Source organism: Andrographis paniculata, unplaced genomic scaffold, assembly GCF_009805555.1.
Source record: "Andrographis paniculata isolate CXL003 unplaced genomic scaffold, ASM980555v1 Contig57END, whole genome shotgun sequence".
Classification (NCBI taxonomy): Eukaryota; Viridiplantae; Streptophyta; class Magnoliopsida; order Lamiales; family Acanthaceae; genus Andrographis; species Andrographis paniculata.
The window spans coordinates 217,005-243,028 of record NW_026137592.1 but is presented as its reverse complement, the minus strand read 5'-3'; the positions used below and the strand labels follow the sequence as shown (position 1 = coordinate 243,028).

Sequence of the window (26,024 nt, the reverse complement as noted above, 5' to 3'; positions counted from 1 at the left end):
AATGGGCCAACAGATTAGAGTATTGAATGGTACGTTTCAGTTCCACTTGTGCCCACTGTTGAGGTAGACAGAAATGGCACCTGCCAACTTTTCATTCCTTCCCTCCCATTTCCACCATCCCCGTCCAATCCGATCTTATTTACCATTTTTCTTTTAATCTTTACACTTTTTTGTGGTGACATACATTGGAAAACATGCCCCTGCTTCAATTATGGCAGATCAAGTTGTTACCCAGTATAATAATAATAATAAAGTATCGATGGAATAAACAAGTGTTTATTCAACAGAGACATACAATACGGGCAATAGCTGCAGCAGGAGTAGTAATTGAAATAGCTTCTGATAACTTCATTCACTGTTTATTCAATTTTTTATTTTGTTATACTATATTTACAATTTAATTTTAGGTAGAATTGGATTTAAATCCCTGCCAAAAATTATTTACATTCAGTCCCTGTTTCATAAAACTTGAGCTGCACTCCCTCCTTTTTTATATTATTTATTTTTCCCTCCATTTTCAATCTCTTCTCCGCCCAACGAAAAAGAAACCTCTGCAATTATTTTTCGATCGCAAAATCCACGAAGAAACACCGGCAACTACAAAATTGAACCCGCCGTGCTGATCGCTCACACTCGTTTCATCTTCATCACTTATTCATTCGCCGGTTGTCAATCTCGAACACCCATTGCTCCGCATTCAAATCGACAAACCTCAATTTTTTTTTAGGTTAGTAACTATATATCGATTAGGGGTAAAATCAGGGTATTTTGTGAGAAATTATAATGCCCTGCTCGATGATACTTACTCACATTTAACAAACTTTCAAACATATCCATCTGTAAATATATTCAAAATATATTTGTGAATATTTGATTTTTCAAGCAATTGTTCTGCTGAGAAGATGTTCGACGAAATGTCTGAACGAGATATAATAACACGGAACGCTATGATCTACAGGCTTGCAATGTTGCAGGAAAAAAAGGATGTCAATTTGTTTTCGAGGATGGAGGACTCGGGAATTCATCTCGATCAGGTGACGTTTACTTTTTCTCTCGTGGCATGTGTTTATTTGGATATGACGATTAAAGGATTGGATTTGGTGAGGACTTTGCGAAATGTGTATGGCGTCGTGCCCAGGATCGAGCATTTTGGATGCATTGTCAATTTTTTAAAGCCGGGTGGGGCTTGTCGGATAGGGAAAAAAATTGATTCAAATGATGCCATTGAGGTCGGAAAAGGCGGGGAGTTGGAGGGCATTGATGAGCGGGTGTTGTGGCGACAGGGAGGTGGTGGTGGAGCGGGTGTTGTGACATTGGAATGGAATAATGAACGTATGTGTTATCTTCCTAATGTTTATGCAGCGGTGGGGAGACACAGCTAGGCGCAGAGGTTTGAAAGGCGATGAGTTGGCAGAATGTTGAGAAGACATCGAGATGTAGCTCGATAGAATTATCCATGATTTTGTTTCCAAGGAAAAGACATATTGTAATGTGAATTGAAAAAATGATGCTATGACTCACAGCAAATAAAATAGTCACGAAAATGTGGACGTTGTGGTCGTCTCGGGCACGACAAAAGAAATTGTAAAGCTGCGGTACCGTAGGCCTTTTGAAGTGTAATTTTCGTTTTTGTTTAAAATGTCCTTTTTGGTGTGTAATTACATTTAACATAATTGATAAAAATGTAATGTGGAAGGTAAATATACAATAGCAAGAATAGAACTGTTGTTGTAATTTTGATATTCTGATGGTATATGAACATGAACAACGGGTATGTGACAGTTCTCCTTTGTGTATGATAATTCAATGACACAAGGTTTCAAATAAATGAACAGAGACACATGAATTATCTGAAGGAGTATTTAGTTGATCTATCGAAGCACATCTGGTGGTAGCGTATTACTGTCCCAACAATATCAGTGTGGTCTTGATAATTAATAATCGCAGTTACATAAAGTACACAAACATACTGTGTTGATCATGTCACATCCGTTAGAAACATACAAATGAGGATTAAGTCTTAATCTGTTTCGGAATCTATAAAGGTTATATGCTAAATCCTTACAGGCATTAAATGGAGCCATGAAAGTACACAATTCGAAAACCTTGCCATAAGATTACGTTGTTCAGTTACACGTTAGACTACAGAATGTACACAATTACTAGGATTTTGTACACCATGCGAGTTTGGGGGTATGGAAGGCCCGCTCTGGAACATTTGCCTATCTAGTTGAGTCATGCGCTATGCAAGTATGTTCCTCACCCAATGCTGTTGTGTATAAAACAATGTGGATTAATCATAATAAGTCTAATGAATTTCAATTTATGACATCAGTCATTTATACTAACAACCAACATAATTTAATTTACTTACTCATGACTTGTTTAGTCATTTACAAGTGAAGGTTGGAATATTATCATACAAATTAACTAATTATTTATGATTTGCTTAACCATTAATAGTAAATATGTATTGTTTATCTTTCTATACACTTTGGGGTGTTACGAGAAATACTACCATGGTTGAATTCATTCATGGTTACTATCATTTAGTGAATATTTTAAGCAAAAATGCATGTTCTCCCGCTATAGGTTACCAGAGCATATATAATCGTAACTGAAGTATATTTGATTGTTATTGTAGGTACGTAATATCTTATATAGGGTATCTACATTTATGATTCTGGTATGTAATCATGTGAGCCGAGTATAAACCTCAATATAAGAGATATAAATAATGATATCATAGGCTTTAGATTTATAGTACCAGGTATCTTCAAATGTAGTTTATTTTAGTCAATCCCATGCAGAGGGTCCAATGCGCGAACTCGGTGAGAGTACTTCCTCTCTCTACTTTTATAGACCAAAGATTGTTTTGTGTGCTACGGTGTGTATTACTAGGTAATAGGTCTAAATAACCAATCAATCCATAGGAACAGTGATATATGAGTAACAATCAACATAACTTACCCTAGTCACTTATTACTTGTTTAACAATCTATAGTAAATATGTGTTGATTACCGTTTCATACACTTTGGGCATTCATTTAAAATATGTAGGTACACAATTACCCACCTATGTCATAATGTTATATTTTTTATTTACATGAAAGCAGAGCCCGGGTACATAATTTGATAAGAATTGGTACTGGTACATTAAAATCAATAGGGGGTACATCGGAGCCATGCTGAAGTACTTACCAGCTAAACTAAGTTATACTTCTTTGAAATGTTTCTGGCTAATTGATATTGAGTTTATAAGTGTGCAGTAGTTTGGATTATTATGTCATGGGTCAAAATATTTTAGACAAGATGTGTTTGTCCTATTACGCAAAAAACACTTGAAGTCCTAATAGTAGATTACGAATAGCGTGTTCACTTGAATATTGTTGTGTTCTACGATGTAGATTGCTATGTAATGAGTCTAAAGATTTTCAATTCGTGACATAAATTATGTATTCTAACAACCAATATAGTTTAACTTAGTCATTTATAACTTGTTTAGCCATCTACAAGTGGAGGTTAGAGTATAATTCTACATACATCATACAATATAATTAAGTCATTTTTTACTTGTTTAGTCATCTATAGTAAATATGTTGTTTATCTCTTTATATAATTCAGAGTGTTATAGAAATACTATTACAATGAATTCATCCCTGATTACCAACAATAAGTGAATATTTTGAACCGAAAATGGTTGGTTACCTAAGCACAAGTTACCAGGGTATATATACCCGATATTGAAGCATGTGATACCAACTTTATCGGTACGTAAGATCTGCGCTAGGGCATATCGGTATTTGATGCAGGTATGTTAGTATGTGCTCCGGGTACAAACACCGATATTTAAGGTATAAATAATGGTTTCTTAGGTATTATCTGTGTAGTAGCAAGTATCCATGAATGTGTTTGATTGCAGTTGATCCTTTTATGGAAGGGCCAATTCACGAACTCGGTGTGAGTACTTCTTCTCCCAACCCCAATGGAAAAATTTGGGCATAGTACATTTACATTCGACAACACATGCCCACACTTTTCAATGGCAAGATAATAAAGCATGTACAAGTAACAACCAACATAGTTTAACTAAGTCCTTTATGACTTGTTCAGTCATCTACGGTAAATATGTATTGTTTATTCATTACGTAGATTTCTGGGATTCACGGGAATACTATAATGATACATTCATCCCTGATTACCGACAATAATTGAATGTTTCAAACAAAGAACGGTCGGTTTCTGAAACACAAGTTACCAGGGCATATATACTTGGTGGAAAGGTTTGGGCATGATACATTTACATTCAACAACTTATCCCATATTTTTCAATAGCGTGATTACAAAGCATGTAACGTTATTCAATGGGTGTAATATAATTACTTTATGCGTCAATAGGATATAACCGGTTGGATCTGCTGGTATATTTTATTGTAGTAAGTGGTATGTAACTCTATTACACAAGTATATAATGAAATAGTAGAGGTTTATAAATATATTCTGCAGGTATATTAATAATATACTGAGGTATGTGATAATGCAACTCTGTAAGGACGAATGATAAATATAATATCATGTTATTTCCATGGTATTTGAATTTTATTATTGAGTAATCATTTGGAATTCTAATAGCTGATTAAAACCCGTTGTTGTTGCTAAGTACAACCATTACCTATATAGCACAACTAAACACCAAATTTCCACATCCCATACAACTACATTGCTATTATAAAGTTATATACGTTAATATTACATGTATATATATGTATTCTGCAAGCATGTTGGTAATGGAATGAGCTATCTGGTGATGCTAACATGTGGGAACAAATGGTAAAAATAATATCATGTTGTTTCCATAATGTCAGCTCCGATGTTGAATGACGTGGGCTCCGGGCTAAAGTTATTAATCAAGGCAAGCAGGCGGTGCCACTACAACCTTATCTTTGGGCAGTCCAGAAAATGGCCGAATTGAGTCATTTTAATGGCTCTAATATGTTCATCCAATATGCATTTATTCATTTTCTCCACCTCGTTATGAAAACATGGTACTGCAAATCGGATGATAACCTATTTGTATTCTTTCCCCGGTTTGTAAATAAATACCACCAGTTCACATTACTCGAACAATAAAAAAAAACTAAAATATGCAACTTCGGATAACTAAACAAAATGTATATCTACAAAATTAACAAAAATCACAAATTAAATAAATAAAATAATCCAAAATCGGTGCCAAAATAAAACACTCAACTTGGTATGTCTGGGCAAATATACGAACGATTTCAAATCCGATTAACAAATAAAACTACACCGATCACTTAGGGCTTCTCAACACCAAACCAATGCATACAAATACGGGACCAAGACTTACACCTCAAATAATCGAACGAACTACGGTATAATATCAAGGTCAACAAATCAAAACTTAAAAAAGGTCCAACCTGGCACTTACTTCTTCGAGCTTATCTTGGGATGGGAGCGGTCGGCTGTTTTCTTCACATTTTTTCACCGAATCGGTTGTTACTTAATTGTCGGAGGTTCAAGAGCATCGGTTTGCCTAGAGATTGAAGAAAAAGGGTTTAAAATCGGTGTGAGGGGAGTTATGAGAGGTTTTCTGCCTTTACCCTTATTAAATCGTGAATTAATTGTTTTTTTAAATTCACAAAATGAAAAGGTATGCGATTTCTAACTAGAAGTATATAAGGTTACAATAGAGGTAGAGCGGGAAGTAATATAGGTATATATTACAAAATTTGAAGTATTGATCAACTTATTTCGAGTACATGTTGCGTATATAACGGTGATTGAGGGAGCTATAACAAACCTAATTCATAAAGTAGGGACTGCAAACTAACTAATTTCTAATAAAAACTGAATTGGGAGTATATTTGTCTGACAGAAATTTTGATCCAACTTTCCCTAAATTTTAATATTATATCAAATTTTATTTATATGAATATTTAGATTTTAATATCATCGAATCCTGTGCAAAACCGAAACAGCTAAGTGACTAGTTTTGTGTGCCCGCCAACTTACTACTGCTATACTATTGTTTTGATTGGTTGATCAGATCCAACTGAATATCCATCCTATAAATAGCAAAACAACTATTTTCTCTTCAACGGCTGCGATCACCCATTAACTGATCGGCCCATCCGTGACCGTAGGTCTGCTGCATACGCGCAAATTGATGTTTCATCACCAGCAGCAAAGGAGGAACAGTTGCAATTTTTTCCCCCACAGTCAAAATCAAGTATAATTAATTAGGGCTACGTTATCGAGTTCCAAGGATGCAATGCAATGTTTCCCCACTTTAATACTAAAATAAAATAATGGAATAAAAAAAGAAAATACTGTTTAGTATGTCATGGTTTTGGACGGCTGGGTAATCGAGTACAATAAGTAATAGTATAAAGAAATACAAAGACTATTTGATGGGTGTGTATACACGTTTGTTTTACTCTTCTTTCTCTAGGTTTGCTTTTTATAATTAAGTAGACTTAAATAAATTAATCAGGTCAAAAATTGGTAAGTCCCTAAGGATAACTTTCACGTCTTAAATTCATTGAATTTAAACTTCTACATTATTTAAAAATCCACTTTATTTTTATATATAATACTAAAATATTTAGGTGACCAGCAGGATGGGGTGGGGGAGGGTGGGGTGCAGCCGCCAATAAATTGCCATGCCATCTACGACAGAAAATAATCAGTCGAGTGGCGAAATAACAAAGAAAACACAAGTGTCGATATTGAGACGGAAAGCAACGGAACAGAGAGAGTAGCTATATGACTATCTATGAAGTCGCCGGAACCGGAGAGGCGGAGGCGCCGCTTCTCGATTGCCACGACGTCGTTTCGGGATCTGTGGACTATAAGGGCCGGCCTTCCGTCCGCTCCAAGTCCGGGTGCTGGAAGTCGTCTCCTTTCGTTATAGGTATGAATTCGAATTCGATCGTTTGGATCGGGTGATTAGATATTGATTCTGGATTCAATTAATCGCGCGTGTGTTTGGATGGTTTGTTCGTAGGAGTTGGAGTGGCGGAGAGATTTTCCTACTTCGGAGTGAGTGGGAATCTGGTGAGCTATTTGACGGGGAAGTTGGGGCAGCCGACGGCGACGGCGGCGGCCATGATGAACGCGTGGTTCGGAGTGTCGTCGCTTTTGCCGGTCGTCGGAGCACTGTTGGCCGACTCCTTCACCGGCCGCTTCCGGATGATTATTGCTTCGTGTGTGCTTTACGTTTCGGTAAGTTTGATTTTTTATTTTTTACTACATGTTATTGCAGATATCGATATTATCGCATGGAGTATTTTTTTTGTATCTCGCTTTAGACACGTATACGGTATATCTATCTTTGATCTGGCTGCAGTAATTGTTTACCAAATAGTTAATGGACAGATGGCTCTTTTACCCTTTTCTAAAGGAGAGATGCGAATATGATAAAGTAAGGTCGGTTAAGCAGGAATAAAAAAATTGACACAATAGCCAACACACGATATTGTAATAGTCGTGTTTTAGTAGCTACAAGTTTATTGTTCCAAGAACAATGTCAATTGTCAATTGACTTATTAAACACATATGGGATTGATCGATCTGATCTGATCTGATCTGATTGCAGGGGCTTACGCTGTTGGTGGTGTCGGCTTCGCTCAACACATACGATCCCTCAAAATGCCAACCTGTGGGAGTCCTCACTAGTGCATGCCATCCAGACCAGGTGGTGCTCATCTTCTTCTTCTCCTCGCTATACTTGGTCTCGTTGGCGCAAGGAGGATTCACGCCCTGCGTGCAAGCATTCGGGGCCGATCAATTCGACGACGCCGACGAATACGAGGGCACCGCAAAAAGTTCCTACTTCAACTGGTGGTACTGCGCCCTCGTCGGCGGCATTTTGGTGCCTCTCACCATTGTCAACTACATTCAGGACAATGTCAGTTGGGTGCTCGGCTTCGCCATCTCCGCCGTCGTCATGTGCTTTGCCCTCGCCCTCTTCTTCTTCGGAATCCCCACTTATCGATTCCAATCAGCCAAGAACACCACTAATCCCTTTCTCCGAATCCATCGGGTTTTCGTCCAGGCAGTCAAAAACTGGAAGGCTTCCCCTGCCCCTTCCCCTGCTTCTGTTGAAGAAGATGGACTGCCAATTCTGCCTCGCCAAGGTTCTCAATTCAAGTGAGTGCATGCTGGTTTACTCATTGCCTTGAAATTCTCTGTTGCTCGTTTTGTGATCATGCTGTCTGTCTGTCAGGTTTCTTGACAAGGCTTTGCTGGCGCCGGACCAGGACGAAAAGCACGGCGCCGTCAGTGTCGACGATGTAGAGGATGCTAAGGGTATTCTCCGGCTGATTCCGGTCTGGTTTGCCTGTTTGGGATACTCCATTGTCTACGCTCAGCCTTCGACTCTCTTCACCAAGCAAGCCACCACGTTGGACCGCGTCATCTTCTCGTCGTTGCAGCTGCCGGCAGCGTCGCTGCAGAATTGCTTCACGGGTCTCTCCATTGCCATAATGCTCCCAATCTACGACCGCGTGTTCGTCCCGATGGCCAGGGCGATCACAAAGAAGCCATCAGGCATCACGACGCTGCAGCGGATCGGGGTCGGGCTGACTCTATCTCTAATCTCTATGGTGTTTGCCGCGGTGGTGGAGAGGCGGCGGCTGGCGGTGGCCCGGGAGCACGGAATGGCGGACATGCCGGATGCGGTGGTGCCGATGGGGTTCTGGTGGCTGGCGCCGCAGTACGTGGTGTCGGGGGTGGCGGACGTGTTTGCAATGGTGGGGCTGCAGGAGTTCTTCTACGAGGAAGTGCCGGCGGAGCTGAAGAGCATCGGGCTGGCGCTGTACGCGAGCATACTGGGCGTGGGGAGCCTGCTGAGCAGCGCCATGGTGTCGACCATACAGAATGCGACGCGGTGGAACGGCGAGGGTGGGTGGTTCTCCGACAACCTTAACAGGGCTCATCTGGATTACTTCTATTGGGTGCTGACGGCCATTTGCGCCGCTGGATTTGTCCTCTTCCTTTTCTACGCCAAGTACTTTTATGTTTACAGGCGCAAAGGGAAGGAAACACAGTGACTAATTCTTGATCAATCCATTAAACAGGATTGGTTGATTTATACTACTCTACTGTTATCATCATCATCATCTTCTTCTTCTTCTAATTAAGGTGGCAGCCATGGTTTTTTGGTTGGTGCTGACCTCCCTGGATTCTACAATTGTGGAGTAATATGTTAGGACCAGATACTTTTACGTTTTCTTATAGGACATTGAAGTTTGATTGTAAGTGCCGATCTTTTGTGGCACTGGAACTTGAATTTTTATAGTTGCTTGGGTGTGCTTGTTTGTACATATTTTTATGTGATATAAATTATAGTATTATTTTTTATTGGCTATTAAAAAAAATATGATTATGTTAAACACAACGTACCTAGTAGATTTGGAGAATCTTACACGGTAAGGGTTTATGTGGACTTGCCAAAACCTACCTGGATATTTATGTCAACTACTTTGGTTACCTATGATAATATTATATTAATAACAACTGCTCCGATTCTTTGGACCACAGCGAGTGCCTCTTGTATCACTCTCTTTTATCCATCCATAATGTCATTTCAAACTTGCAAATATTTGAAGAGACTCTTTTCTTTTCAACTCGGACCTTCTCGAATCTGAATCTTGTTTGTCCTTCCGGGAAAATTGGATTGTAGGCAGGCATACTTGATTGTCATACCAAATCAAATCAAATCAAACTTGGTATTGCTACACTATGATATAACAATTATGTTTGCTTGAAAACGGTAACAACAAGTCTAGAGTGCCTATCCCTTGCCGAATATGCATCACTAAACTAAATCTATGCAACAAGATTTACAACAAAATATTAATAAATAATGACCACAAAAAGCATTTATCATCATTTTTTTGTGGATATATTATTATTAATTTCACAAAACAAAAATGTTAGATATGTTGACGTTGACAACAAGTGAGGGTGAAAAAGAGCAAGAAAGATGCTTATTTATCACAAGTAAATTGGTTTTTAATATATAGTTAGTGCGCCAAATCAAATAAAATCTTATGATGATGAAATTTGGCCCAAAATAAGTAAATAATAAGAACAATAGAACTTGAACATGAACATGAACTTGAACAGTAGTGCTGGTGTAGCGTCAGCACCTGATAATGTTATATATGCAATCTGCGCGTCGCTATTGTGAATGCCAAAACCGTTCGGTCCTATCATCTCAACAGAGCCACGGCACCGGCACCGGCACCGGCACCGCAGATCTAAGACCCGACATGCCTCCCAACCGACATCATATCAACGAAGCTGAAATGCCGCTGCTCGACGCTGATGTCGTTCCAGCCTCCCTCGACTTCAAAGGCCGCCCCTCCGTCCGCTCCAAATCCGGTTGCTGGAGAGCGGCTTTCTTCATCTTAGGTACACTCATGAAATTTATGAGCGTCAATTAATTGCAATTGCAATTCCAATTCCAATTACGTTACTGTGAATTTTTGCAGTGGTTGAAATGGCTGAGAGAACTGCTTACTACGGAATAAGTTCCAACATGCTGAGCTATTTAACGGGGGAGTTAGGGCAAACCACCGCCGCAGCGGCGGCGAATTTGAATGCGTGGTATGGAACGGCTTCTCTTACGCCTATTCTCGGTGGTTTCCTCGCCGACTCATTTCTCGGCCGGTACTGGACAACTGTCTGGTCATCTCTGCTTTATATATTGGTTAGTTGTGCCAGTAATTATTGAATCAATGTTTCTGCCTTTTTTCCATTTGCAGTCACATCACTAACTGAAAACGTTTCTCATTGAAAACAGGGGCTTGGTTTCCTGACAGTGTCAGCTGCACTTACTTCTTCATCGGACTCATTTGCGTGCACTCATCTGTCCCTGTCGTGTTCTCAGCCTTCGTTTCGGACAGTATTCTTCTTCGTGTCTTTGTATTTGGTTGCCTTTGCTCAAGGTGGTCTTAAGCCTAGCATAACTGCTCTCGGGGCCGACCAGTTCGACAAAGAGGATGAAAAGGAGTTGCAAGCACAAAGCTCTTTCTTCAACTGGCTCTACTGGTTCACTTGTCTGGGCATTCTGTTGGTGCTTTTGGTTGTCAATTCCATTCAAGAGTATCTAAGCTGGGAAGTCGGTTTCGGAATCCCTACTTTATCCATGTGTATTGCGCTCATTGTTTTCTTGCTCGGAACTATGACTTACCGATTCATTACAAAGCCCACAATTGCAATTGCAGCAGCATCTGATGAGCTCGAAGCTCAGCAATTTGTGCCTCAGGAACAAGTTGAATTCGAGTAAATGTCTCGCCGCCTAGTGTAATGCTCATGTTCTATTAATATATGCATGCATTGCCCTATCTCACTTTTTTGTTCTTATTAATTAGGTCTTTGAGGAAAGGATTACTCCTGTGCCGCCATGATGATACAGCAAAGGTATTTGGCAAGGTTATGGAACGAGCCAAGGCAGTTTTTAAGCTCATCCCTATATGGTGCACATGTTTAGGATACTCCATCGTGTTTGCGCAGCCGTCAACGCTCTTCACTAAGCAAGGAGCTACATTAGACCGGCGCATCGGATCCAATTACGAGCTACCGGCTGCGTCCCTTCAGCTTTGGATCATCACCCCGATGATGGTATTTATCCCAATCTACGATCGCATTCTTGCTCCCATTGCCAAAGCCGTAACCAAAAGGCCATCCGGTCTGCCGATGCTCCAAAGAATAGGAATTGGACTCTGCCTCTCCTTCATATCCATAGTGATCGCAGCAGTTGTAGAGAGGAAGCGCCTTGCTACGGCACGCGAACACGGGCTTATGGACAGGCCTGATGCGGTGATCCCGATGAGCGTGTGGTGGCTGGCGCCGCAATACATGCTGTCGGGACTGGGTGATGTTTTCACGATGGTTGGACTGGAGCAATTCTTCTACGATCAAGTCCCCAGTGAAATGAAGAGTATAGGTGTTGCACTGGACATGAGCATTATGGGGGTAGGAAGCTTACTGAGCAGCCTCCTGGTGTATGTTGTGGATAAGGTGAGCAGGGGGGTCAGTAATGGTGGTGAAGGGGGGTGGTTCTCGGACAACCTGAACAGGGCACATCTTGATTACTTTTACTGGGTGTTGTCTGCACTCAGTGCATTTTCATTTGCTTTCTACATTTACTTTGCTAAGTCGTATTCAAGAACGACCTAGCACCCCTCTCTACCTGTCTCCTGTCTGTCTCACAATAATCGTTTCTTGCTGTTGCTTGCAAGATATTGCTGTAAGATTTTGGTGATACCGCATAATGATATATTTTATTTATATGTTACTTTCTAAAACCTTGAATATTATTTCTAACTTTGAAAAATTAATATAGAACAATTCAAAATCGGGACCTCGGCCCACAAAAATGGACCATGAATGTATTGGCGCAAAATAAATGACGAGTTGGATCTATCAGCATCAGGTATAGGCAGCGGAGTATTATTTTAGTCGATTAGATTTGATTGTGTGATCGAGTTACGTCTTTTCCTAAATTGAAGCCATCCAATCCACATACATGTTTTGACTTTAGCGTCACGCAGCGCCTTGAATCGGTAGTTGTCACTGGTCCACTTTCGAGCATCATCGACCACCGAGGGAGGGAATGGCAGTCTCCGGCGACGGCGAAGTGGACGCTGAAACTCCGTTCCTGGACGACGTCGTGCGGGGCTGTGTTAACTTCAATGGCCTCCCATCTGAACGGTCAAAGTCCGGCAGCTGGAAATCCGCTTCTTTTATCATAGGTACTGTACTGCTAATGTGATTGCATTGCTGCTTGCTTGTGTTGCAAGTCGCGATTCAATTCGGTTTGTGATTTTGTAGGCGTTGAAGTGGCTGAGAGATTTGCTTATTACGGAATAAGTATGAATTTGATAAGCTACTTGACGGGGCCGTTGGGGCAGTCGATGGCCACCGCGGCGGAGAACGTCAATGTGTGGAACGGAGCATCGACGCTTCTGCCGCTGCTCGGCGCTTTCGTCGCCGACTCTTTTCTAGGGCGATACCGTACCATCATCATTGCCTCTCTGCTCTACGTCTTGGTGAGTAAGGGTGCGTGGGATTGTTTCTTTGGGCAAGGGTAATTTGACTTCTGTTCAATTCTTGAAATGGATTCATGAATTTGCAGGGTCTTGGTTGCTTGACTCTGTCAGCTGCATTTCATTCATCAAATACTTCCCGTTGCAATGGCGTTGACTCAGAATGTTCCCCTCCTTTTCCAGAAGTCTTCGTCTTCTTTTCCTCTTTGTATCTGGTTGCCTTTGCACAGGGAGGGCATAAGCCTTGTGTACAAGCCTTTGGTGCTGATCAGTTTGATGAGAATGACAGAATTGAGTGTAAGGCCAAGAGCTCATTCTTCAATTGGTGGTATTTTTCGATGAATGGAGGTATATTAGCAGCTACGTTGATTTTGATTTACATTCAAGAAAACCTCAGTTGGGAGCTTGGCTTTGGGATCCCCTGCATTTTCATGTGTTTTGCATTGTTTACCTTCCTACTTGGCTCCAAGAGTTACCGCTTTCGTATCAATAATGATGAAAGGAATCCGTTTGTTAGAATTGGTTCGGTGTTTGTGAAAGCTGCAAGAAATTGGAAGGCTCCAAGTCAACCTCATGTAGGGACCAAATTCGAGTAAGTTCTTCCAAGCGCCTGGATTTATGTTTAGTAGGGAAGCTGTTTCATGTATTGTCGAATGTGTTTATAACAGGTTTCTGGACAAAGCATTGGTTGCACCTGATGGCTCCTACAAAGAAACAAATGAATGTAGCATACAAGACGTTGAGGATGCTAAGGTTCTTCTTAGATTTGTTCCAATATGGCTGTGTTGCTTAGGATACGCCCTTGTCTACTCCCAAGGTTCGACTCTGTTCACCAAACAAGGTTCTACAATGGAACGATACATCACCCCTGGGTTTCAAATCCCTGCAGCTTCACTGCAGGCCTTTATTTGCTTATCCATTGTCATCCTCGCTCCCATATACGACCTTGTTTTGGTCCCAATTGCTCGAGCTGTAACCAAGAAAGCTGCAGGCATATCGATGCTCCAGCGAATCGGAACAGGCATATTTTTTGGCTTTCTTTCAATGGTAGCTGCAGCGCTTATTGAGAAGCGGCGCCTTGCAACGGCGGTGAAATATGGGATTGTGGACGAACCAATGGAAACAGTGCCGATGAGCATATGGTGGTTGGTGCCCCAGTACGTGCTCATGGGCATTGCTGATTTATTCACAATGGTTGGTCTCCAGGAGTTCTTCTATGATCAAATTCCCAATGAGCTGAAAAGCATTGGCCTTGCTTTGTATCTTAGTATATTTGGCGCAGGCAGCTTCTTGAGCAGCTTTCTGATATCTGTGATCGAGAAGGCGACCGGTGGAGATGGGCGAGACAGCTGGTTTTCCGACAATTTGAATCGGGCACATCTTGACTACTTTTATTGGCTACTGGCTGGCCTTAGCGCTCCTACAATGGCTGCTTTTGCATACTTTGCAAGCACCTACGTTTACAACAAGAAAGAGATTGTTGGGTAACTGTAAATTAATGCCTCGAATTCGATTAAAACATTTATTCCGATTGTATACATCCATTCATGCGTATATGCATCATCTTTCATGTAAGCACTTCTTTGCTTGTTTAATAGTACTATATGAAGAATCTTCACCAAAATGGTGGATTATCCAATGCCTTTGATATCATGAGATTGAACTCAGTCCGTCAGCAAATCATTTGTAGAATCTTTTCTCAACCATTTTATCCACTAATATTTGGATTGATGAACGCAGTTGTTGGATCTATTTTGAAAAGAATATTAGTTTATTGCCTGTCACTCTTCCTTCATGCTGCTATCATACTTTAGGGTTTCGGAGGTATGGGTCTTGCGGTGGTGACAAAGTGGCAAGTGCGATGTCTGTCTCGGAGGGTGAGATCTCGGTCGCTGTCGCCGAGGCTCTACTGCCGAACTATGTTGTCAGACTGCGTGTTGACTTCCATGGTCGACCCTCGGTCCGTTCAAGCTCAGGCGGCTGGAAATCTGCCTTCTTTATCATAGGTATCATCCACGTTCATGAAGAGAATCCAGTGCCGTGCATTTGTTCCTTTTTTAATTCGTTTTTTTCTGATATTTTAGGTGTTGAGATCGCGGATAGGTTAAATTATTACGGCGTAAGCTCGAACCTTGTGAACTATTTGACGGGGCCGTTGTGCCAATCCACCGCCACGGCGGCGTTTTTGCCCCTTGTAGGGGCTTTCGTCGCTGATTCGTATTTGGGCAGATACAGAGTGATAGTCCTTTCGTCTCTGCTCTTCATCTTGGTTAGTGTTTTAACCAGGAATTTCCGTTGAAGCTCTATCCATGGCTATCGATCCATCCAGTGATTGGCGTTGGCGTTGCTCAAATCAACTGGTTCTGGATTTGTATGATAAATGTAGTGTGATGCTGATGGATGATGTTCCTTATCTTCCTTCATTTGTACGACGTTGGATGGCAGGCACTAGGATTCTTGTCCCTATCAGCAACACTCTGATCAAGACAAGATGTTGTGCCCCTCAGTTTCATGTAATCGTCTTCTATGTCTCCCTGTATATGCTTGCATTAGCCCAAGGAGGACATAAGCCATTATCCATGCTTTTGGTGCTGACCAGTTTGATGAGGAAGATGGAAAGGAGAGCAAAGCAAAAAGCTGGTTCTTCAACTGGTGCCATTTTGGCATCAGTGCAAGCATATTGGTTGGCACTACATTCAGGACAACCTGAGTTGGAGACTCAGTTATGGAATCTCTTGCATCACTATGTGTCTTGCTCTACTTGGTGTTTTTGCTTTGTTCCAGGACCTATCGATTTACCATCCAAGTCGATGAAATCAACCCCTTTGTGAGCATTGGCAGGGTTTTCGTCATTGCAACTAGAAATAGGAGAGACTGAAATCCGTTGGTGCAGAAGATCTCAAGGTAACGTTGAGTCAATAATAGTAGTAATAATCATCATCATCGTCGTCTTCTTGTTCTTGTTCTTGTTCTTGTTCTTGTTTCTGGGGTTGGGATTGATTGCCTGAAAGTGATTTAATTGCTCGTAAGATTAGGAAACGTCCACATGTCGTTTTTTATATGTTGTAGTATATCTTTCCTGGATGGACTTTGGTATAATTAAAATAATAATAATAATAATAATAATGAGATGATAAATTGGCCAACGGTTCGGACAGAGTGACATGTCTTGTAACGTTATAAGAAGAAGAGTACGTTAGTCGCTTGTCCTACCCAACACGACACCTCACTCGCCTTGAAATTAAATTAATGGTGTGTTTTTCTTATTATTAATATATAAATATCAATTCTGTTTAGTTAAATTAAAATTCAAAATTTTATAAAGGCGACAAACCCAAGGTTTTATAGTATAGTATTCAAATTAAAGTGTTAACTCAATAATTAAGTAATTTAAATTAAGGTGGTGATTGATTATAAATTTATAATGAGGGGTTACAGCGGGTGAATCGAATGGAATGTTGTTTTGATGATTGATTCATTACAGAGAGAATGAATGTCTGGAATTTAAAATTTCTATTAATTCAATGTGCATTTATTTATTTATTTGCTTTGCCGGCTTTATTTTCATATCCTTGGACAACCTTAGCTTTTGATTTGATTATTATTATTATTAGTGTAGTATTGTTGGTATGACCTGAGCTGTCCCCATGTGTTTGATTATCATCATTAGGAGGCCAATTTCATGTATATAATATAATAAATATATTAGTATATATACACTAGTATTAATTCTGTAAATCCCCATGGTTTAAATATCTTATTTGATTAATAGTGGGATGATGATGATGATGTAATCACCAGCCAGCCAATGTCATAAAAGTAAATAAATGAGATTGCGTATTAGAAGAGAAGAGGTGATGAATATTTTTTTGGTAAATAAACAATTCACAAGGTCCAAATTCATATCTCATTTCTATCTTGGTGAATCGATACAGTGACAGCGACAATATTAGTGTGTTCACTTCTTTTTTATGCAAAACTAATGAAAAAGGATAAGAAACGACATTAGTACCTTCGACCTTATCTAAATCTGACATATTCAATCAAAATTAACTCCTATGTATTTTCAACATGCCCTTTTTCTAGAAACAATCAAATCAATATTGGTATAAACTTCAAATATACCAATATTACTACTGTTACTGTTAGAAAAGAACAAATTTTACTTTTACTGCCTTCCTCTTTTTTATTTTCCACGCATTTTAATTGTTACCAAAAATATTTAATTTCAGCAAGAATATTATATTATAATTACCCCATTCGAGTCGGTCAAAAGTCAATTAATTAAAATTTGATAATTCATCAGAGAAGGAAAAAACAATACCAACGTTATGGCCGTTGGATTTGAAGGGAGGGAGGAGGAGAGGTAGGCCCCAGTGGACACAGCTGGCAAATTTCATAGACGTTGACAGACTGTTCCTATTCACGCACACCCCACAGATATATGTGTTCTCTTCCCTCTTCATTCACTCATTCATATTATACAGACAGCCAGACTCCGCTGCTTGTGATGATGATGATGATGACCGTGAATGAATCTTGATTGATGATTCAAACACAAACCAGATACAGATAGATACAAACCCGTTATTTCTTCTCTTCTATACACTCACAGAAATTGATTGTTTGTGTTTGTTGAATCGCTCTGATATTCTTTTGTGCCATGGCGGAGGAGACGACGAAGACGGCCCCCGAGGCGGTGGTGGAGAAGGAAACGACTGCGGTCGTCGACAAGGTTGAGAAGCCGGAGGCTGAAGAGAAGGCGGAGAAGGGGAAAGACGAAGAACCCCAAGGGGAAGGCGAAGGCGAAGGCGAAGGCGAGAAGAAGGTGGAAGAAGAGTCTGCACCGGTTAAGGAGGAGAGCAACAAGGTTGAGGATCTCGTAGATCCGGAGAAGAAGGCTTTGGATGAATTCAAAGAGCTGATTCGTGAGGCACTCAACAAGCATGAATTCACTGCTCCGCCGGCCCCTGCCAAGGTTGTCGAAGAACCAAAGCCTGAGGCTGAGGAGAAGAAGAAAGAAGACGAAGCAGCAGCCAAACAGGAAGAAAAAGAAAAAGAAGCAGAAAAAGAAGAGCCAAAGCCTGAGGAGACAAAGGAGGGCGATCAGCCAAAGACAGAGGAGAAAAAGGAAACCGAAACGGTGGAGGTTGAGGTTGAGGAAAAAGCAATCCCTGCAGCAGCAGAATCGTCTGAAACAACGGCAGAGAAAGCTAAAGAAAAGGCGGAGCCTGTGGAAGAGGTCAAAGAAACTATTGTTCACCAAGTCCAACCGCCAAGTGAGGCCACCGTGGAGGTGGAGGTGGAGGTGAAGGAGGAAACACCTCCGTCGTCGCCGGAGGAGGTTTCAATCTGGGGAGTCCCTCTCCTTGCAGATGAAAGGAGCGACGTGATTCTCCTCAAGTTCTTGCGCGCCAGGGATTTCAAGGTGAAGGATGCTTTTGCCATGCTCAAAAACGTGGTGGCCTGGAGAAAACAGTTCAAGATTGATGAGCTGTTGGAAGAGGAAGGTATCATCGAGGGCCTCGAGAAGGTTGTGTATATCCATGGAGTGGACAAAGAGGGGCACCCTGTCTCTTACAATGCCTTGGGTGAGTTCCAGGACAGGGAGCTGTACAGCAGAGCTTTTGCTGATGCTGAGAAGAGAGGCAAGTTTTTGAGATGGTATATCCAGTTCTTAGAGAGGAACATCAGGAAGCTGGACTTCACCCCCGATGGTGTGTGCACCATTGTTCAGGTCGTCGACCTCAAGGATTCACCAGGCCTCATCTTGTTCAAGAAAGACTTCCGCCAGGCCACCAATCAGGCCTTCCAACTGCTTCAGGATAACTATCCTGAATTCGTCGCCAAAGAGGTAATTCATTCAGGAGGGATTCTCATGGATTGCTTGCAGATCATCGATTCATTATTGATTGTTGTTTGTGGTGTTAACTATGAAGGTGTTCATCAATGTCCCATGGTGGTATGTGGCATACAATAGGATGATCAGTCCATTCTTGACGCAGAGAACCAAGAGCAAGTTTGTGTTTGCAGGCCCTACCAAGACCACTGAAGCACTCTTCAAGTCTGTATCTGCTCAAATCGTTTTCCTTTCTTTGGTTGCACTAAGTTGGATGTTTCTAACATGAAATTCTATTTGTATCAGATACATTGCACCCGAGCATGTGCCAGTTCGATATGGTGGCCTTAGCAAAGAGGGCGACCAAGAATTCACCCCTGCTGATAGTGCCACATTACAAGTTATCAAGCCGACCAGCAAACACATCATTGAATTGCCAATTACTGAGGTTTCCCTCCCTTGTTCTTCCAAAATCTATTTTGATGATTAGTCGTTGTAATAAACTGCATTGATGTATTGGTTATGCCATTTTTGCAGGCCTGCACATTGGTATGGGAGGTGAGAGTGATAGGCTGGGACATTACATATGGGGCTGAGTTCATCCCAAGCGCTGAGGGCGCGTACACTTTGGTTGTGCAGAAGTCCCGGAAGATTGGTCCAGCTGACGAGCAAGTGATCAGCTGCAGCTTCCCGGTTGGCGAAACTGGCAAGGTGGTTCTCACATTCGACAACCAAACTACTAAGAAGAAGCAACTTCTGTCCAGGTCCAAGACCAAGCTCTCTGGACCAAAGTAAAGACACAAATGACAACCACCAAGAAGACAGACACTCCTTTGTTCATTCACAACATTATTCTTATTTTCTCAATTTGCGCCGTCTTTATTTATTCTATATATATGATGTATATCTGTTGTGTTTTATTGAATTGAAGTTTTGCTGTTGTAAGAAAATGGGCGCATACACATGCTTATGATAAGCACCTGTTTATTTATGTTATTATGTATACAAGGGATTGATTGGTTTGGTAGTGTGTGAAATTCAAACATATAAATGTCAGCTGTTCCTCTCTTCTTGTTATACATACTGCAGATGAGTATAAATTAACATATGTGCTACTTGAATTGCTGCTATTTTTATTGAAGCCACAAAATCAACAGTTACCTGATATTGGGAAATTCAGGATTATGGCAATAAACTGGCCTGGCAAATTTATTTCAATGTGGAAAGCATATCTTGGGTATAATATCTGAAGGGATTCAGCAGAGCACTTTACAGGAAAGCAGTTGACAAACAGTATTTTTTTAAACATCATTGCCAGATGTGTGAATCTTTGATCTCTTCATATCATGGCAAGATTCTTAAGAGGGCCTTTACATGTACACAAAGCTAGCTTGTCCTAAAGTTAGTTAGCTAGCTAGGCTGTGTCCTCTAATCATGATATGATATTCTTCCCAACCCACCCAACTAATTAAATGGCACTTTCCATCATCATCAATCAACGGCTGGAGTTGCTGCCCACATCACGAAAGGAATCCCAGAAACAATTAGACCCCACCAATAATGCATGCATGCACCTTACAATCTGAACCTGTTATCAAACTTCTCAACGGGGTTGGTTCCTTTTTGTTTATGCACAAGGATGGATATATGATTGAGTTGACGAAATTGCTCACTAAGTGCTTATATTCCCCACGATGGTTGCTTCAATTATTATTACAAGCAAGATGACAAAAGCATGAGATAGGTTGGAATGGAAGAAATTTGGAATGACTGACTGACTGGTCATCTATCTGTATGTTGTGAAAATTGGACATTGGATTATACATGTTTGTTGCCTAGTCTAGAATGGAAAAATTGAAGGATGTTCTGTCTGCTCAAGGCTTATCCTCTTCTTTCCTAAAACATCATCATCAGTCATCACCATCAGACACACTATAGCTTCCCTGAAGCAGGGCCCAATAACCTCACTTTCATCAGCATTCAGTTTTGAAAAAACAGCACCCAGTGGAAGGTGCAACAACAGACACTGATTACTGAAAGCTCTAACTACTTAGTTCCGAATGTCAACCAGCAATCATCACCAAAGGTCATGTCTCAGATGTTACATTTAAGTTATACAGTATATTGAAAAGATTTATACCAACAACAAGAAGGTTCTGACACATAAATAGATGAAGAAGAACAAACTGCTGTCTGATCCAACATGTTTCTTTGATCAAAATAAAAGCTTATTATAGGTGGGATTAAGGCAGCACCTTGAATCGATAGAGTAGCTTCTTCTTCTTCGCAGTGGAGTTGTCGATGGTGAGTAGTACCTTGCCCAGTTCGGTGATGGTGAAACTTCCTGTTACAACAGGCTCATCCGCTGCAAATATCTTTCGAGTCTTTTGTATGAGTACAGTGTAGCCGTGTTCTGTATTTGGCACGTATTCGGCGCTGTAGCTCACTTCCCAGCCCACTACTCTGAGCTCCCAAACAAGTGTGCATCTCTGCATTTGATCAAATATTCAGTCACCGTGTGGGAAATATGTCACTAACAAGAAATTAGATGCAAAGCTAGATTACAACCAACTTGACATTGAACGCTAATGCTTGCAACACAAACCTCATTTACTATAATTTCAACAGTTTGCTTAGTAGCAGGTTTTATGGTTATCTCCGTGGCAGGATCATCTACAGTGAACTCTGGGTTGCAGTTGCAGAAATCTACATTCAGACCGCCATACTGAGTTGGCACTTGTTCTGGTGATATGTATCTGTACTTAAGCAAGAAGTGAACCCAGAGTTACGATGAGAACTGAACGTCTTAAAATCTACGAAAGATTGAATCTAACTATAAAGCAATATAAACATGTACAAACTTGAAAAGGGTTTCAGCAGTTCTTGTAGGGCCAGCAAATACAAATTTGCTTTTCGTGCGTTGAGTCAAGAAGGGGCTCATCATCGTGTAGAAAGCTAAATACCACCATGGAACATTGATGAAAACCTAAAAGCAACAAAAAGATTAACCATTACACAACAGTTAAGGTGTAGTACATCAAAATTAAGCCCCTCCGGCCAAAACATAGCAAATTAAAGCAATCAGAAGCTCCTAGAGGCTACATTAGAAAACAGCTCCCATCCAACTGTGTATAAGGCGCTTCCAAAACACATAGCAATGGAGTTTTATACCTTAATTGCATCCAAAACAAAGTGTGTCTGAATCTAAGATTAAACTCTTTAAGTGGTCTAGCATTATCTCACTTCGCAGCATCAAGACTACACTATGACATCTCTAAAATATGCAAGCTCCAAACTTTATTACAGACTAACCTGCTTGGCAACGAATTCGGGATAATTATCCTGAAGAACATGCAAGGCCTGTTTGGTAGCAATTCGCAGATCCCTTTTCCCAGGTCCAGGAGAATTCTTCAGATCACTAACCTGAAAGATAGTATTAACACCACCGGGGCTAAAATCCAGCTTCCTTATGCTTTTCTCCAAAAACTGAATTCTCCACCTTAAAAACCTCCTCCTTTTCTCCTCATCAGAAAATGTCTCGGCATACAATTTCTTGTTCTGAAACTCGCCGTAAACATTGTAACACACAGGGTGCCCCTCCTTGTCGTGCCCCTGCATAAAGACAACCTTTTCAAGATCATCCCCCAAATCCTCCTTCAGCAACTCATCAACATTGAATTCCCTTCTCCATTTGATTGTGTTCTTAAGCATGTCGAATGAATCCTTAACTTTGAAATCACGAGCTCGTAGAAACTTGAGCAGAATCACATCGCTCCTTTCGTCTTTCAACAAAGGCACGCCCCATATTGATACTTCTTCTTCAGCTACACTTGCGGTGTCTGAAGGCGAGGCCGAGGCCGCCGTGAAGATCCCTTCATCAACTGCTTCTCGAACCAAATGTTTGAACTCTTCCAATGCTTTCAGCTCAACCTTTGAGAGATCTGAAAGTTTATTGCTTTCCTCCTTAAATGAAGCATATGATTCCGGCGCCTTTTTCTTTTCCGCCGATTTCTCGCCCGCTTGTTCTATCACTTCCTTCGATTCAGTTTTTGGTGATTCAGATTCTTGAGGCACCGCCAATGCAGCAGCCAGCGGCCGCGACGCTGGCGGTGCGGCGTCCTTTTCCGTGCTGCCGGTGGTGACTGTAACGTGATCTTCTGCCAGCGGTTCTTCCGGTGGCTGTGGGCCCAACGGCGCTTCTTTCTCCACAACAGTAACTGCCTCTTTCAGCTTGTCTTCATCTGCTGATGGGGGAGGTGCCTCTTTCTGAAGTTCAAGCGCCACCGACGCAAGCGGCGGCTCAGAAACAGACTCCGGTAGTTCTTCCACGGCGGACGGCGGTGTAAGAGTGTGAAGGGTTTCGTCTGCCATGTTTAGTGTTTGCTGAAGGACTGTGCACTGCTTTACGAGAAGGAACGATAAATAACAAACGTAGCGTTGGCTTTTCAACACTTAAAAGCTGCATTTGGAATTAAAAAATAAGAAAAACCTTAAAAAAGACAAGTATTATACTACAAATTAAGAAAGCGTATTATGGCGTGGGATGGATGGGTATCCGATGTCTCTTCAATCCAGTTCCAGTACAACAGAGAATGATACAGATTTGTATAGTTTGTTGCACACGTGGAGAGCGTTCAGGTCAGCACGTGTGTGCGCCGACGGTGAAGTTTCTCGCAGCCACATAACATTGTGGGCTGGAATTTCTTTCGGTCCAAGTTAAATCATAAAGGCCCAGTTAACTCCAATTATTTAATTGGGACCACAATTACGGCCCAACGTAGATCGTACGGAGAAGGTAAGTATCAAATGGCCAGAGAGAAAGAGAAAGAGAAATAAGATTTTTTTTATTCAAAGCACTACCTTCAATAATTTTTTTCCTATGAAATATAGTACTCCTATATTATTTATTTATTTTCTATTTGAAATAATATTATTATAAATAAATGAAAGTACTCAAGAATTTATTTAATTAAATGTATATTCAATTATTTTGTTTAAACAACACGACAGCCCATTTGGAGCCCAAAACTGTGTTCAATAATAGTAACTCCTCTTAATTAGCACGTGGGCCGAAGCCCAAATAAACAATCATTTAGGTTTTGGTAGCTATATATTGCCAATTGGATCTAGGGTTTTCACCCCTCTGTAGACATCACGTACCAACGAAACTCAGCAGCTCTCATGGCGCCGAAGCAGAGAACTCGCAACCCGGAGCTAATCCCTGGCATTCGAAAGGTCTCCCGTTCTGCCATGTACCACAAGCGTGGTCTATGGGCAATCAAAGCGAAGAACGGTGGCAAATTCCCCCAGCACGAGAAGGCCGCCGCGGCGGCTCCTGCTGTAGAGAAAGCCCCAAAATTTTACCCGGCGGACGATGTTAAGAAGCCGCTGTCGAATACGAGGAAGCCTAAACCCACCAAACTCAGGTTTTTATTTATTAAATTTCATTGCAGGATTTTAGTTTCTCTGTTATTGTTCTGATTTACTATTACACTATCGTTTTTTGGCAGGGCGAGCATCTCTCCTGGGACTGTGCTGATAATATTAACCGGAAGGTTTAAAGGAAAGAGGGTCGTCTTCTTGAAGCAGCTTTCTTCTGGACTGCTTCTTGTCACCGGTGAGATGGTTTTCTTTGATCTGACTAGTTTAATTTGTTCTTTAATAATGTTTTTGTGGCAAATGTGGTTGGTGTCGCCTTTTCTTTTTATCTTTTGTAATCCTTTCATAAAAGTTGAATTGGCGATGGATCATGGATGCTACAGAAATTTGTTTGATTGGTACGACTGTGAGATTAAGATGCAGTTGTGGTTAGCTTAGGCATTATATTTAGTCATAATGATTGGAATTGGTAATGCGTGCCAGATTATCCATTTTTATTTATTTATTTTTATCCTAGTCTTAATGCTTAATTGCGAATTGTTCTCCCTACATAAATTTAATGTCTTGCAGTTCTGGTCTTTGTATGTTTGAGAACAAATAGCTTTTGCTTATGAATTATAATTTCCTTCACTTTTATGTTTTGCTTCTGCTTGCATCTCCCTTTAGAACCTGACTCTGGCCTAGGATTCCTTCTCTGCTTTGGCGGCTCTATTGTTGAATGGGAATATATATCTAGTTCTTGCGTGACCAAATGATTGCATTTCATAAAAAATTAAACACTTTTTGCAATGTTGTGAGCTAACATCCTATTAGGTCAACTCTAAGTTGTTTGCTATAGTTGTGTGACCCATGGTGTTGGTGTTGGCCATGGGAATGTGATTTCTGTTTAGCACTTCCATGACCTTTTATTTGCTGCCTGTTAAATGGCGGCTTTAGGTTTACTTAATAATATTCATGTTATTTTTGTTCTTATTGTAAATTATAGCATAAATATTAATCAATTACAAGCCAAACAGAGGCCTGTATGTTGTACTTTCATGTGTTATTATTGTATAAAAAAATTTTCTACCATGCTCCACAGGTCCTTACAAAGTCAATGGTGTTCCTCTAAGAAGAGTTAACCAATCATATGTGATTGGAACTTCTACAAAGGTCGATATTTCCGGTGTGAACGTGGATAAAATTGATGATAAGTACTTTGCTAAGAAAGCTGAGAAGAAGAAGAAGAAGGGCGAAAATGAATTCTTTGAAGCCGAGAAACAGGTTAGTATTTCTTTAAATGAGTATTCTCTGTCATCCCATGGTTATACATATGTTTTTCTCCCCTCATGATATTTGTTTTGCATTTAGGAGAAGAATACACTGCCTGCAGAGAAGAAAGAAGATCAGAAAGCTGTTGATGCACCACTGCTCAAAGCCCTTGAATCTGTCCCAGACTTGAAGGCTTACTTGGGTGCCAGATTTTCACTCAAGGCTGGCATGAAACCTCATGAGCTCGTGTTTTAGAGGACTTGTTTTAAATTTTGAGATCTGATTTTGAACTTAAATTTGCACTCCCATCTTTTTATAAAACCCCTTATATAAGCTGTTGCATTAAGTACTCATTTCCCTAAATATAGATTCAAGTTTTGCTGTGAACACTCATGGTTTGGGTGATCTCTTCACAATGAATTCAATTTATAATTTATGCTGCAACATATTTGCGTAGTCCCTGCCAAAATTTT

The 26,024-nt window shown here is 40.7% G+C and overlaps 5 protein-coding genes across 6 annotated transcripts; 4 read left to right on the top strand and 1 right to left on the bottom strand.

Annotated features, from left to right (window-relative positions):
• The first annotated feature begins 6,678 nt into the window (after nt 1-6,678).
• LOC127256985 (protein NRT1/ PTR FAMILY 5.10-like) lies at nt 6,679-9,385 on the top strand. The gene is made up of 4 exons (XM_051283229.1): nt 6,679-6,937; nt 7,031-7,248; nt 7,622-8,175; nt 8,252-9,385. The coding sequence occupies exons 1-4, from the start codon at nt 6,790-6,792 to the stop codon at nt 9,075-9,077; spliced, it is 1,746 nt and encodes a 581-aa protein (XP_051139186.1). The 5' UTR covers nt 6,679-6,789; the 3' UTR covers nt 9,078-9,385.
• Nucleotides 9,386-10,166: 781 nt separating this feature from the next.
• On the top strand, nt 10,167-16,314 carry LOC127257351 (protein NRT1/ PTR FAMILY 5.10-like). 2 transcript variants are annotated; one of them, XM_051283735.1, is made up of 10 exons: nt 10,167-10,443; nt 10,524-10,741; nt 10,835-11,316; nt 11,406-12,154; nt 12,675-12,788; nt 12,868-13,085; nt 13,172-13,674; nt 13,751-14,566; nt 14,897-15,088; nt 15,167-16,314. In XM_051283735.1, exons 1-9 carry the CDS (start codon nt 10,185-10,187, stop codon nt 14,925-14,927), a joined length of 3,390 nt encoding a protein of 1,129 aa, XP_051139692.1. In that variant the 5' UTR covers nt 10,167-10,184; the 3' UTR covers nt 14,928-15,088; nt 15,167-16,314. The 2 variants fall into 2 exon arrangements, with proteins under 2 accessions (XP_051139692.1, XP_051139691.1); XM_051283734.1 differs by lacking the exons at nt 10,167-10,443; nt 10,524-10,741; nt 10,835-11,316; nt 11,406-12,154 and adding an exon at nt 12,397-12,469 and having other exon boundaries at nt 12,588-12,788; nt 15,167-16,276.
• Nucleotides 16,315-17,496: 1,182 nt separating this feature from the next.
• On the top strand, nt 17,497-20,000 carry LOC127257350 (patellin-3-like). The gene is made up of 4 exons (XM_051283733.1): nt 17,497-18,936; nt 19,022-19,146; nt 19,228-19,369; nt 19,459-20,000. The coding sequence occupies exons 1-4, from the start codon at nt 17,746-17,748 to the stop codon at nt 19,714-19,716; spliced, it is 1,716 nt and encodes a 571-aa protein (XP_051139690.1). The 5' UTR covers nt 17,497-17,745; the 3' UTR covers nt 19,717-20,000.
• A 951-nt stretch (nt 20,001-20,951) lies between these two features.
• LOC127257353 (patellin-3) lies at nt 20,952-23,463 on the bottom strand. The gene is made up of 4 exons (XM_051283736.1): nt 22,234-23,463; nt 21,783-21,907; nt 21,527-21,677; nt 20,952-21,410 (listed from the first exon to the last, which is right to left on the bottom strand). Exons 1-4 carry the CDS (start codon nt 23,290-23,292, stop codon nt 21,165-21,167), a joined length of 1,581 nt encoding a protein of 526 aa, XP_051139693.1. The 5' UTR covers nt 23,293-23,463; the 3' UTR covers nt 20,952-21,164.
• A 588-nt stretch (nt 23,464-24,051) lies between these two features.
• On the top strand, nt 24,052-25,997 carry LOC127257126 (60S ribosomal protein L6-like). Its single transcript, XM_051283449.1, has 4 exons — nt 24,052-24,347; nt 24,432-24,538; nt 25,382-25,563; nt 25,651-25,997. Exons 1-4 carry the CDS (start codon nt 24,103-24,105, stop codon nt 25,804-25,806), a joined length of 690 nt encoding a protein of 229 aa, XP_051139406.1. The 5' UTR covers nt 24,052-24,102; the 3' UTR covers nt 25,807-25,997.
• Nucleotides 25,998-26,024: the final 27 nt, after the last annotated feature.